Below are 15,069 nucleotides of genomic sequence, written 5' to 3'. Positions count from 1 at the left end.
TGGCCCACTTCTGACTGATCTAGCCTAGTTCTAATCACATTTAAAACAATTCAATTTGCATCCAAAGTATGAAAAGTTGAATTACACAGATGACACAGTAGATGCTCATTACATTACAGTGCATAAGGCTTTGAACTAAGAAAAAATATCCTTCTCAAAATCAAGTAAAAAGAGACCTTTTATTTTGCTGCCTTTTTTAAACGTACTGTGGACTAAATAGCGATACTGAACTTTTATATTCTGTGAAGTTATGAATATATAATATATATGAAGTTTTATATTCTAATACTGTTAATACCCAACCCTGTGCAAACCCTGTGTTCTGCATATGTGATGATGGAGTTGTTGATAACTTTATTGATCAAAGTTCTTTTCTTTCTGTGATATATGTATGATATAAAATACACAATTCACAAAAACAGAGATGGCAAACTGTTCCGGGTCAAAATATATTCATTGATGCCAAGTCCAAAATCCAAATCCAAAGATGTAGTCAGGTAACACAAGCTGGAGTCAGTACACAAAAAGTTCAGAACACCAGAGCAAAGGGATATCTGAAGCGGGAGGGTCGGTAAGGGCGTGGTTGATGAGGTGATTGACAGTTTTGGACATGACGCAGTGCATGCGCACTGTGAACGCACACACACGCTGTCCAACACACTTGCAGCTCTTGACAGTTCCGTAGCAAAGCCATGTCTTGTTCTGCTGTAAACTGCTCTAACAGACCCTCAGTGAGGAGTTCTGTGCAGATTTTCCAGTACGTTGCTCATTTTGATGTCTAAGCTAGCTCTCTGTACTGATATTATAACTAGCAAACCAACATGAATGAACAAAGTGATGGTATGAACCAAGACAAGTAACACCAGCTTGATCTCATAACCGTTTAGTGTTGACTGTACGACCTTAGTGAACACTGGCAGTAGCCTGGTAAGGTTAGACTCCACGGACGGAACGAGTGGAGCATTAAGAGCACTTCTCCATTCAGATGTGTAACTTACTGCAGGTGTCAGAGCTCGATGAACATCATGGAGAGATTTTTTACTCAAAAAATAGGTTGTGCTTAGTGTAAATGTTGACTGCTGTTTATATTTTCAGTCAGTATCTAACATTACCTACTTATACTTGCATTACTTAACATGATGGCTTAGTTAACGTCAGCTAGCTAGCAAATGGTAGCTCAATCAGTCATGAGTCAAAGCTCTAAAATCTTTTCCTGACAACAGGAAAATATGTAGGAGAATGTCATATTTACCTCTTTGAGATAGCGTTCTACTGAGCGAACTCTGGCTCCAATTTTGACCTACTGCACAAACTCAGTTAAAGATGGTGACTTTAAATTCATGCTTCAAAACCACACAACAGGAGTAAATGGCACCATGATGTCCACATATACAGTCATTATAAATACAGCTGTTAGCTCGTGTATATGGAAGAGAGCAGTGTGCTCAGCTTCCCTACAACCAGAAGACCAAATCTGGAGAAGCACAGGGTCAGATAAAAAAAAAGTCACAAAATTTTCTTTTCCCATTTGTGATTTATAAACGAGAATCCCGCAGATAGAAAGTGAACATGGCCTTAGAGGTTCCTGCGCCACTGATAACAGCACAGTGCTCACCTCTAATGACAAACTGTACATTTCAATCTGAACAAGTGTCCTACACAACTACTGCAGAGATTGTTTTAATCTAGGGCTGCGCTAGAAAGTGGAGATGAAGTGGACTTTTGTTCTCCCATGTAGCTTGGCTGAAAGAGGAGTGCCCTGTCTCTCCCACTTCACTCTGCTGCTGATAAAACACAAACCCTGTAGCTGGTGAAGGGTGACACATGCAGACCATTTCCCTGAGATCAGAAAAATGCTTTTCACTGCATCACTCTGTGCTATTGATGTTCTGAAGGCATGACAGCACCACACTCACCATATGGCTGGTGTACTTTAAACAATAAACTACAGTATATATATATATATATATATATATATATATATATGTATATATATACACATACCCTATATGGCCAAAAGTATGTGTACCCCTGACCATCACACCCATATGTTACCACAAAGTTAGAAGCACACAATTGTATAGAATGTCTTTGTATGCTGTAGCTGTACAGTTTCCCTTCACTGCAACTAAGAGACTCAAACCTGCTCCAGCATGACAATGCCCCTGTGCACAAAGCGAGCTCCATGAAGACATGGTGTGTGAAGGTTGGAGTGGAAGAACTCGAGTGTCCTGCACAGAGCCCTGAATAAATCAGTCTGACTCAAATAATAAATCAGTCGAGTTTCTTGAGGCCGTACCTGATAGCATGTGTGTGTACACAGGTATGAGTGCAAAAAAGACATACAGGTCATCTGACAGCAATAAAATGTGCAGAAATGTGCATATGTACTACCTGCATTTTTGCTTCTACAGCATTTATAAAATATTGTATATAATTTTTTGTCACTACTGATACTCTCTACCCCAATAACTGCTATGTCTTTATATAGTGTAAGCTTATCTGCTGAATACTATGTCATAGTATGTTATGTTTACATTTACAGCAACTTATTATATTGTTACTCTTTTGCACTACACTCATATCTGATTCACCTTCTTACTAGAACCGTGTACTAGTCGGCACCGCGCTGTCTCTTACTGTGCCTGTTGTCCTGTTTTGGTAGTCACTGTACCGTCTTGTGCTGTTTGCACTGTGCACTTTATGTAAAAAATGTGTAGTCTCTTGTAGTTCTGTGTTGTTTTATGTAGCACCATGGTCCTGGAGGAACGTTGTTTCGTTTCAATGTGTACTAACTAGCTGCATATGGTTGAAATGACAATAAAGCCACTTGAATTGACTTGATTAATTGGCTCAATTGTAACATGCACCTTGTAACAGTTCAGCTGTCTCTGACATCACTTCCTCTTCTGTCTTTCCCATTTCCCTTTTACAGCAACCTCACAGCATTGTGCAGCGGCGCCTCCTAGAGGGTAATATCTCTCGGCTGTGCGGGGAGGCACGGGACACCCTGTCCCACGTCCGCTCTCCTCTCGCTGACAGCAAGGAAGGTGCTGAGGCAGAGGAGAAGAGCGAAAGCACCATAGATGACTCCACTGAGGAAAGAGAGTCACCGGAGGAGAGCGAGAGAAGTCTGAGATCTGACGAGGAGGACGAGGAGGATGAACGTGGTGATGATAGTGATGCTGTTGGAAAGGCAGAGCACAAAGAGAAATGGATGGAGGCAGGGAAGGACAGAGGAGACGAAGGACCAGAGGAGAGCGAGAGAGTGCCCACCCTCTCGGCTTTGCAGGTGCAGTGTAAGGTATGAAGCTTACAGGCTTTTTAGTGAAACTAACACCAAGTCTCTTCAGATTGTTTCTTGTTCTCTTGCAGACAGAGAACACACTCATAATGACACAACCTCACTCAAGCCCCTGTTTATTATGACTCATCAATTTCCAGTTACTGACTCATAAAAATATGTAATCTTTTCATACTTTAAGTGTGTCAGCAACAAAACTAATGGGCCTGAGTGCAATACGCTAGAGCACGGGAACAATTGTTCTCAAATACTAAGTGTCTGATTAGAAACTCGCAAGCACAGATGATAAATTCATCAATGCTGTCATTAAAGAGGCTTGTGCCAGGGCTATCTTTTAAAAACGAACTTCTTTTCAAAATGGATAGTGGTTAGATAAAGAATAAATACTTCTTGAAGAGGAAAACTTTATTCCCTTCATCACAGAACTCATCTTAATAAGAAATAGACACATCCAAAAAGCAAACCCCCATCACCTGAGTGGTTCAGTATCAATACTGCCATAAAAATAGAGGCTCAATTAAAGCCGGCTAAGCTCAAGGGCTGAGAGCGAGCACAGAGCTGCTCATTTCCTCTGCCTCTACTAATCAACCAAGAGTTGACTCCAGCACAACAGCATCCAGAACCATGCTGAAGGACCATGACAATAAAATTACAGCACTGTCACATTACCTCCAGGTCAGAGATTCTCTCATCATCACAGCTGTATGTGGTTGGCTGAGCATGCTATCCATGTTCATATAGCGATTTTGCTTCACTGTGGAAGTACTGAGACAAAAGTGAATTCATTTACACTTTAATGGAGCTTTGGTCATGAGGTGATGGCAATGCCTTTAACAGTGCAATTCATGGCAACGTGCTAATGCTTCTTCTTTTCAATGCTTCCCTGATGTGTTCACGCTCACACACACACACACACACAGACACAGTATTAATTTGTCTCTTCTTCCATTTTATGTAGATTGAAAAATGAGCATTTCTTATCACAGATAGATAAATGGACGGACGGACGGACGGACGGACGCACAGACAGATAGATAGATAGAGTACTTGAGTGATCCCTGAAAATTGTTTTGCTGCAGCAGTACAATAAACAACAGAAATTAAAAAGACACAAACTATGCACAAAGAACACAAATTACAGGAACCGTACTTAGTAAACTAATTAATTTAAGAATAAAATACGATGCTAAGCATAGACAAAAGTAAGTAAATTGGTTGTAGTGCAGGTGATGGGCATAAGGTGCAAGCTAGAGAGAGAAGGAGACTGCAAGAGAAAGAAGAAGAAGAAGAAAGAGAGAGAAGGAACCTGAAGACAGACATTTGTTGGTAGGAAGTATGTGCTGCGTAATATTGAGCATATAAACATATAAGCATATATATATATATAAAAGAAAGAAAGATTTCAACGCCACCAAGGACTGTACATACATTTAAACCCTACAAGGAAACTTGTGGGGGTCTGCAAACACCTACATTATGGTGTTGAAACCAGTGAGGTTGGAACAATACTTAAGTAGATGCTAATCAGTTGTATAGATTTGGAACAACATTTCACCGAAGTGGTGGAAACAGCTTTAATGTGGTAGGAAACTTGAGATATGTCAGCAGTGGTGTAGGAACGTCGACCACTCGCTTTACACTGCAGGAAACGTATTGTAGGGTGCAACATTGCTTTCACACATGATAAAGATCTTTTAGAACAACATCTTAAAAAACCCTCTCAGTGGGGTTATAAAAAAACTATATCCTGATGTCATTTTAGATATTCTAACTTAATCTATGTGAATGTTTCATTCTCCTAGTCCAAGTTACTGCATGTGATGGAAAAGATATTAATATGCTGGAGTAAACAGAGGTCTGCACTTACACAGTATATGGCTAAGAGAATATAACAGTATGATGGCACATATATCATGGTAAACTCTCTATCGTTTATTCTCTATCGTTTTTCAAACCCTCTCGTCTGGCGTCTTGCACCAACAACCATGCCGTCACTGAGAAAGTCACTGAGATCGCATTTTCTCCCCATTCAGATGTGTGATGTGAACATTAACTGAAGCTCTTCACCTGTAGCTGCGTGATTTCATGCATTTGCGCTGCTGCCTCGTGATTGGCTGATTGGATTGGCTAATTGCAGGCACGTGCACTAATAAAGTGGACAGCGAGTTTATCTATTTCATTTTGTTAATATTTTTAGAAAAATAAAACAAGTTCATATGTATGTCAATTGATTCAAACTGTACATCACTATTTATATGTGTCTTACAAATTTCATATCTGAAACTTTAGATCTAAATCTTTAAAAAAAAAAAACCTGTTCAGGTGTGCACATACCTGAGTCCATGCACATACCACTTGTGATTGTTCTGAGACATAGGATGCAATGGTGTATTTCAGTGATGGATGCTGATGGAGAAAATGACTGACTTGTGTAATTGTTTTGCACTTTTAGGGCTTCTTACGGATTCTGCACAATGCTGCAGATTGAAGCTGGATAAATCATTCCAGCTTCAGTGAAAAGAGTCTGATTTTGGACTTGTGGTCGTATCACATGTCTGTAGTTCCCTGCTTCTGATGAGTTTATTGTTAGCCTCTTGAGTGGTGAAGTTAGGGGAATTTGCCTGCCATGATGTGAATGAGTATGGGGAAGAGAATTTATTTGTATATTTTTAAATGCATATTTTCCTGGGATAACCTTTTGTGCTATAGAGTTTTATAATACAAGTGTAGGCAGTTCAGCAGCGGCTCATGACCAGAGATTTTGCTGTTGCAGGAGGACATGAATAACGACATGGCCTCAAACAAACAGAAGTCGAGTGGCTATCATACTTGTTTTTTCCTACAGACTACCATCTAGTGACTTTTTAGAGTAACCCTGTAATAAGCGGTTGAGAGTCGACAGCATACAGACATCCAGCGCACAGTTAGCAGCTTCTTTTGAGCACTTTTAGACGTACGTTTGTTTAACTGTGTTCGAGGTAATATCATTAACCAGGGATGGCAAGTTTAAGCGAAATTTCCAGCTCAACTACATTCCAGAAACCACACAAAAGACCTAGAGACATGTTTCTGCTTTTACCTCAATTATGGAGTATTTGAGTAAGATATATCTTTGCGATATATCTTACAACAGAAATGATTCTGTACGTTATAGACACACTGTCTGCACGTACAGTTTGAGATTTTGTGGAAATTTATTCAATTTAATACAGATTGTTATTTATTTATTTATTCATCAAACAAAATCTTAGTGATATTTAAACTTGATCAATCTGGCAACCCGCTCATTAACAGTCTTTTTTCTGTTTTCCTCTGCTGAATAAGCGAATGTGGGGCAGTGATAATCCTGCCCCAGCAGATCTCTATTAGTGCTTGTTGCAGTTCCCATTTTTGACCACTAGGTGCATTAATAACTAAAATGAATTAAGAAGCTAAGGGAGGCAGTAAGTGTGCTGTTCTGTGTTTGCGTGACATCTAGAAATGCGAGCAAATCAATGACAAACTGGCTTATATCAGTCAAATAGTAACATTCTTTTGATTTTATTTGTCACTCGGAAGAATTAATATTTGTTGAACAGCTGATATAAATGATGGAGCTCTGCACAGCCTGCCCCTATGGAAGATTCGCCACTGAGTCATCTCTAAATTAACGGATCACACCCTAGTTGCTGACAGTTTGTGCGTTAGGACTCAAGCATAGTGGCCATATGTCACAAATGCATCTCAAATCCGGTCGAATGTCCCCGCTGTTCCTTCCTCCCACATCAGTAAGTAAGTGAAGAATAATCCTCTAAAAACGCCCCTTCCATTTTTCAAAAGAATTAAGACAATAATGCTGACATGACAAGATGCATCAGGAAATAACTGCTTGGCTGGTTTGTTAAATTATATTCTGCTGATCATGGTGATTCCACCAATGGCTAATCCATTCTGCTGTGTTGTCACAACAGCCAAACACGAAAACTACTGAATCATCATAAAGAAAACATGGGGGGTGTTGAATTTTCTCGGCTCTGCTGGAACATTAGGTGATATGGTAAGAAAAAACTCAGTGGAATGAGACATGAGAGCACTTTCCATGATCACAACTCTTACATCACTGTCCATGTTTAAAAAAAAGACAATCTGTAGGTTAATAATCCACACCTAAAACAACAGATTTCTCTTTCAAGGTGATTTGTGATTTAATGGCCCATTATTGCCAAGCACTTGACAGGTTTAGCTGTGCTGCTCTTTCATGAAGACATTTTAAGAAATGTTGATATTAAGTCTATTTTATATCTAACAAATCATATATCTAATGCATCTTTAATGCATGTTTAGCTTTTCAAAGAAGGGAATGATGTGATTAAATGGCAGGTGGCTAAAATTTTATTCTAGTTTCAAATATTAATCCTTTCTGACTCTGCGTCCAGTGAAACAGACGTCACGGATTTAGCTTCATCAAAATGAAAAATGAAGATAAAATTTGCTTGTTTTTTTTTTTATTTATGAGGAGACATCTGGGTAACTGATACAAAGCAATACAAATACAAATAGAAAAGTTCTAGCCATGTTGAGACTGCTAAAAAAAAAAAAAAGCAAAGTCCACTGCAGTGGATATGAACAAAAAATACATGTTTCTTATTCTCATGTGTTTTATTTCTCAAAGGTTTAAGTCTAGGGAAAAATGCATAAATTATTTTTTGGAGGAAAAAAAAACAGGTTGGAAGAGGTTTAAATATGGTACAAAATGATAAAATGATCATTTTCATCTACAAATACCTCTTATACTATAGAAGGTAAGTTACATTATTTCCAAATAATGTCCAAAAATGTCCAGTACTTTCAGGCTTCATCTGAAAGGAAGGTAGCTGTCTCTGCAGTATGAGTGGAAAACGTGAACCTGTTTAACAGGCTGCTCTATAAATCATATCCTGTGTATTTGTATGGTGGTGGTGATTAGTGGTGATTAGTGTGTGTGTGTGTGTGTGTGTGTGTGTTGCAGTGTGGTGATGCTGAGGTGAAGGTATCCATTAACACAGGCTGTCAGTACAACCATATCTCCAGTTCGTGCTGCAGAAGGCTGGGGTGAGTCTAAACACAATTACAGACATACAGTGAGCTCCACTAATATTGGCACCCTTGGTAAATATGAGCAAAGAAGGCTGTGAAAACTTGTCTTTATTGTTTAACCTTCTGAGCATTTGTTCAAAAAATTCACAGAAATACTCTGCTCTCATGGATATTAAACAATTGCAAACACAACACAGGCTTATCCAAAAAAAAAAAACTTTGTTAAATATATGTGTGGCACAATTATTGGCACCCCTGTTTTCAGATGAGAAAAATATATCTGAAGTATATTCCCATTGATATTTTACATTTTTAGGGTGACTAGGAACAGGAAATTGTTCAACCATGACTTCCTGTTTCACAGGGGTATAAACATAAGCCTTTAGTCATTCATCACAATGGGTAAGACCAAGGAATATAGCTGTGATGTGCGGCAAAAGGTTGTTGAGCTTCGTAAAATGGGAAGTGGCTATAAGAAAATAGCAAAAGCATTGAAAATGCCCATTTCCACCATCAGAGCAATAATGAAGAAGTTCCATGAAGTCAACTGGAAATGTTATGAATCAACCTGGAAGAGGACGTGTGTCTATATTGTCTCAACGCACTGTGAAGAGGATGGTTTGAGTGGCCGAAAAATCTCCAAGGATCACAGCTGGAGAATTGCAGGAGTTAGTTGCATCTTGGCGTAAGAAAGTCTCCAAAACTACAATCCGACGTCACCTACATCACCACAAGTTGCTTGGAAGGGTTTCAAGAAAAAAAGCCTCTACTCTCCTCCAGAAACAAACTCAAGCGTCTTCAGTTTGCCAGACACTATTGGAACTTCAAATGGGATCGGGTTCTGTGGTCAGATGAAACCAAAATAGAGCTTTTTGGCAATAAACACCAGAGGTGGGTTTGGCGCACACAGAGGTAGCCATAAGGAAAAGTACCTCATGCCCACGGTTAAATATGGTAGTGGCTCTTTAATGTTTTGGGGCTGTTTTTCTTCCACAGGACCTGGACATTTTGTTAGGATACATGGCATCATGGACTCTATCAAATATCAACAGATATTAAATGAACACCTGACTGCCTCTGCCAGAAAGCTTAAAATGGGCCGTGGTTGGATCTTCCAGCAGACGATGATCCGAAACATACATCAAAATCAACACAAAAACGGTTTACTGACCACAAAATCAAGGTCCTGCAATGGCCATCCCAAGCCCCTGATTTGAACCCCATAGAAAACCTGTGGGGTGAACTGAAGAGTTGGAGCTGGAGAGCTGGAGAGTCCACCAGCGTGGACCTTGAAATTTGAAGGATCTGGAGAGATTCTGTATGGAGGAATGGTCTCAGATCCCTTGCCATGTGTTCTCCAACCTCATCAGGCATTACAGGAGAAGACTCGGAGGTGATATCTTGGCAAAGGGAGGTAGCACAAAGTATTGACTAAAAGGGTGCCAATAATTGTGCCACACATATATTTAACAAAGTTTTTTTTTTTGATAAACCTGTGTTGTGTTTGATATCCATGAGAGCAGAGTATTTCTGTGAATTTTTTTGAACCAAAGATCAAAAGGTTAAAAAATAAAGACAATTTTTCACAGCCTTCTTTGCTCGTATTTACCAAGGGTGCCAATATTAGTGGAGCTAACTGTATTAAGACTTGAGAGAACCTTACATTCAATTAAGTAATAATGTAAGAAAATCAGCCTAATACTGCTCTGTGTGTGTGTGTGTGTGTGTGTGTTGTAGACTGAAAATCAGTCCCAAGATTAAGCCTCTCAGTGAATCCCTGCCTAACGCCGTGGCATCTGTGCAGATCCAGATCGGTAGCGAAACAGTGCAGTGTACTGCTCAAGTCATAGGTAACATTATTATTATTATTATTATTATTATTATTATTATTATTGTTGTTGTTGTTGTTGTTGTTGCTGTACTATGATAATATAGCTGAAGCTTGGTTCATTTTATTTATGTTAAATCTTAATTAATGCTCTTTAAGAAAAGAAATCTCATGTTATATAACCTTTACTGAGCCCCATAGTGCACTGAGCAGTCAGTGTCTGCTGCTTCCATTTCTCTTATCTAGGAAAGAGACAGCTGAGACAAAAGAGCACAAGACCACGACATCATCTACACTATATGTCCAAAAGTATGTGCACCCCTGACCATCACATCCAGGTGCTTGTTGAACATCCCTTTCCAGATTTATTCCCCCTGTGTTTGCTGTTATAATGAGCTCCACTCTTCTGGGAAGCTTTCCACTAGATGTTGGAGCGTGGCTGTGGGGATTTGTGTTCATTCAGCTACAAGAGCATTAGTGAGGTCAGGCGCTGATGTTGGGATGTTGAGGAGGTCTGGGGTTCAGTCGGTGTTCCAGTTCATCCCAAAGGTGTTCAGTGGGGTTGAGGTCAGGGCTCTGTGCAGGACACTCGAGTTCTTCCACTCCAACCTTCACACACCATGTCTTCATGGAGCTCGCTTTGTGCACAGGGGCATTGTCATGCTGGAACAGGTTTCAGCCTCTTAGTTCCAGTGAAGGGAAACTGTAATGCTACAGCACACAGAGACATTCTGTACAATTGTGTGCTTCAGACTTTGTAGGAACAGTTTGGGGAAGAAGCACATATGGGTGTGATGATCAGGGGTGCACATACTTTTGGCCGTATACAGTATTAGTCCCTGAACACGAGAGCACCCTCTGTATATAGACAGACTAAAGACCAAGCTCATGACTTCATTTGGGACCCACAGCAGAGGATATGCATATATCTATTTCTTTCTCAGTCTTTTCCATCCTGTGTTCACAGACGATGAGGCGTTTGAGCTAAGCCTGGGCCTACACACTCTGCTGGAGCTCAAAGTAAGACACTACTTTCCTTGCCAGTGTTCAATAGTTTCCCTTTGAGCAGTATGCTGTGATTAGCCTTTGGTGTTTTAAAACAGGATACAATTAAAAGATAGCATCTGCATCGCACTGCTATTGCTAAATGGAAACCAGGCCTGCTAGTGAATTATTTTATCAGCTTTAATCCAGGGAAACTCTGCTCTGATCATAGACAACATCACTAGCACAGCTTTATAGTCTGATTTTTTTGTGTGTCTTGAGACTGAGGTAATGGAAAAACTAAGATAAGGAGTTCTCAGTTCAGTTCCGTTCCTGATTCCTGATTTTGGAAAACCAACAGAAAGGTTTTCTCTGGATGGAGAGCATGTTTTCTTCACATTTTTCTTCACGTTCAGATCTCGGTGCTGCTCAGGATGCACTAGTAAGCTTATAGCTGAAATCCACTCAGTCAAAGTGGAAGTGATGGTAATAGAGCCGGAGGGACATCATACAGTTTTTCTCTGATTATGTCTCTGTGCCTGAATGATTCAGTTGGGAATTTCTTTTCATTTTCCAACTTGGTTGCCAAGTGCTCAAATTAGCTCCAAAAATAGACATGCTCTTCAAAAGAAAGTGCAGAAAGGAAGATGCATAAGGATAAAAACTGTCACTCATCTCTGAGGAGACCATTTCATGCAGATGTTCTATGGAGGAAAAGTGGCTGAAACTGAGAACCTTTGATTTAGGAACATGGCTTCATCCACGTCCTAAAGAATATTCGCAAAAACATGACACTATCTCATGCACATTTCATACACAGAATATTTTGACATACTGACAAAATACGTTTAGAAGACAGTTAGTAGCTAGTAACTGCATCGTGAGCATGTAAATGGGTAGATTTATTTTTATGATGTTAATCTCTCATCACATTAATTCCCCTGGAGTGTCCAGACATACTGAATAATTCATAGTACTTACTGAATAATAAGCTTAAAGATGAATAAATCTAAAAAATAAACAGAGTTTAGGGAAGAAGTATTTCATACAAAGAAGGTATTGTTGAAAACAGCACTGCAAAATTTGCAATTATATATAGTCTGGTTTTGTTAAAATACATTTATGCATAGATTCCTTTAAATGTGCAGTAGGTAAATATAATAATTCAAATAATTCAAATAAACGAAATAATAATAATTAGATCACTCCTGGTTAAATAGGTGGAGTTGAATAAGATTTGAATCATTTTTTTAACTCCTTGACCCCGCCCCCATTTCCACCAATGTTCACAAAGCTCCGCCCCCCCCTTCCCATGGTGGTTCAGTGAGAGTTAGCATTAGCAAGGATTGCATCTGCTGCTTGAAAGCCGAGTTACAACTCTATAACCACGCAAAATTTAGCTCATGATTTATGAGAATGTTCACGAGTGCAGTCGCTGTCATTTTTTCTCTCTAATAAGCTCTTATGATGTCTAAGCTCCGATAAATATGCATGTTAGCATCGCTAGCTAAAAGATTGCTAGCTAAACACATCCCTAGCTAAAAGGTATAGGACATTCAGCTGCTTGAAAGCCAAGTTACAACTTTATAAACATGCAAATTTTCACCTATAGTGATTTATGACGATGTGCACGAGTGCAGCTGCAGTTCTTTTTCTTTGTAATGAAAAAAAAGCGCAGAATCTCTTTGATTGATTATTTAAAGCAAGCCAGCCAGACATTTCAGAAACGTATACAGTTTGCGTTTACAGACCTGTCCAGGAGCAGCGCTGCTAATTCTGCATTCAGCTTCACCCCCTTCACTAATAACGAATTACTCCATCTTGGAAAAGCGCTGTCAGCGTTTCTTCTGGTTTTACTCTGTTTCTTGTCAGTAAGTTTTCTTGAAGCACTGAGTGATATTTTTTTATGATAGGAATTATCTGGCTGCGCTGGGTGCTTGCTGAATTCAGGCTGAGATGGGGGCGGAGTAAAGGGGCATGGAAGGGATTTGTCTATAAAATGACTGGCATGAAAAATAAGCATTATTTGATTTTATAATTTCTACAAATTTCTCCATGTTATTTGTACTAGTACGAACTATAAAATATCACCTATTGCACCCACAGTGCTGCGTTGACCTGAACAGCCGAGTGCTCCGCCTGCACAGCAACGGCGAGGAGCTGTCCTTCCTGAAGACACCTTCCCGTAGCCAGTGCCATCACCGTGACAACAACAAAAACCTGTGACCTTTGACCTCACCCTCTACCATGCCCCCGCTAAATATGCGTGGGAATTTGGACCACAGCCATTGTGCTCCTCGTTTGTACCTCTCCTTCTCTCACCCTGCTTTTTTCCCCATGACTTTTTGTGTTGGTTTGTGTGTTGATTACAGCAAAATCATTCTTTTGGCTCTCTGTGCTCAATTTGTGGTACAATTAATGAGATTTATGAATTTACAAGTTGAGAGATCATATCAAGGACCATTAGGATGGTACAGCCAAAACAGTCAATAAAAACTTAAGAAGTGAATCAATAATCAGGCATTTTATGCTTGTGAGTTATTAAAATACTAAAATATTAAATGCTTTCAATTAAATTAGAGTAAATTAAGGATTCTGTGAGGAACCTCAGACATGTCTTGCTTTCCCAAATATGACACCACAAAACAAAAAAAAAAGCCTAAACTCAATCAAAACAAAATTCATTTCAAATATTTTTGCAGCTGTAAAAATAATCTAAGTGAAACTCTATGTGTTTAAAGCACAACTAAACATGCACTGAAACAAATACATCTGAGCAAGTGAAAATATCTTTCATATAGGCACATTTATCTAATATTCCTATTAGAATATTATAATCAACCAAATATAAGCTTATTAAATCTATTTCTAGACATTTTTACTATTTTAATTTGAAAACAGTCTTGTTCTATTGGCAGATAATTTTGCTGATTTTAAGCATTTATTTCTATAAAGAAGCAAAATTATCTGAATAAGAACATAAAGCTTGAAATGAGTAAAAATGATTAGATCAAGGCTTAATAATCAAATAATTATATTTGGTTTATTGTAATCTAATTCAAGATATTTTCACTTGCTAAGATTTTTTTTTTTTTTTTTTTTTTTTTGCAGTGTGGACAAGATTATATCCATAGCACTTAATTTTAAACTAGACTTGAGATGATCCTCTCAGATGTTAACTGATCCTTTGGGACTCTCTCTATGACAGATGATTCAAACATTCCAGCCTTCTGCAAGATTTTATACACACACACACACACACACACACACACACACACGCACATATGCTGGGATTATATATATAAAATCCTAGTTTTTATCTTTCAAAATGATCTTTATATAAACTGTGTGAGGGGTGCTGTCGCTATTTCTGTGCTTTCTAACAGCTTGTGTTTAACCCTTTAAATAGAAATGCATATAAAGCTGGTCCAAAAAAAAAAAAAAGTTTCAGTTTGAAGCAAGCCAGTTTGGAACCCAAGGCTTTCATTCACAGCTTCACGTCACTCCTGTCCTGCGTTAGTTTGAGCTCTTCGCGGCTCAGCTTCCCATAATTCGCATTACTGATCTACTGTGCCTAATACTGTTTCTGAGATCATTTAGCTCTTCACCAAAACTGAAGCAGTCAAACTGTCACGCACTTGCCCTTGATTTCTGTTCAAATGTGGAAGTGAGAGGAGTGCTCAATCTGCTACCTATTCTGGCCTCTATCACTGTCTTGGCTGTGACAGATCTCAGATCAGAGATTAGTCCTGCTTTGATTCACTCTGCCTCTCTGTCTGCCTCTGGGGGAAAAAAAAATATTTGTATGCTGTAAATGAAGGAAACAAAATGTATGAAAGAGATTATTTTTGGTGTTTTTTTCTTTTCTCTGTCTAATAAAAAATATGTATTCTGCCTA

General features: G+C 38.9%; 1 protein-coding gene across 1 annotated transcript in view; it reads left to right on the top strand.

The window, feature by feature from the left end:
• The window catches only part of nrip2 (nuclear receptor interacting protein 2), a 32,359-nt gene extending 17,290 nt beyond the window's left edge, over positions 1–15,069 (top strand). The window contains exons 2-6 of the mRNA XM_026919935.3: positions 2,936–3,304; positions 8,292–8,374; positions 10,097–10,209; positions 11,155–11,207; positions 13,278–15,069. Of these exons, the coding sequence (XP_026775736.1) occupies positions 2,936–3,304; positions 8,292–8,374; positions 10,097–10,209; positions 11,155–11,207; positions 13,278–13,397 (738 nt within the window). The 3' untranslated portion in view covers positions 13,398–15,069. The remainder of the gene's footprint in view (positions 1–2,935; positions 3,305–8,291; positions 8,375–10,096; positions 10,210–11,154; positions 11,208–13,277) is intronic.

This window comes from Pangasianodon hypophthalmus, chromosome 9, assembly GCF_027358585.1.
Source record: "Pangasianodon hypophthalmus isolate fPanHyp1 chromosome 9, fPanHyp1.pri, whole genome shotgun sequence".
Taxonomy (NCBI): Eukaryota; Metazoa; Chordata; class Actinopteri; order Siluriformes; family Pangasiidae; genus Pangasianodon; species Pangasianodon hypophthalmus.
The sequence above is the reverse complement of the archived record's forward strand: the minus strand, read 5'-3'. Positions and strand labels throughout refer to the sequence as shown.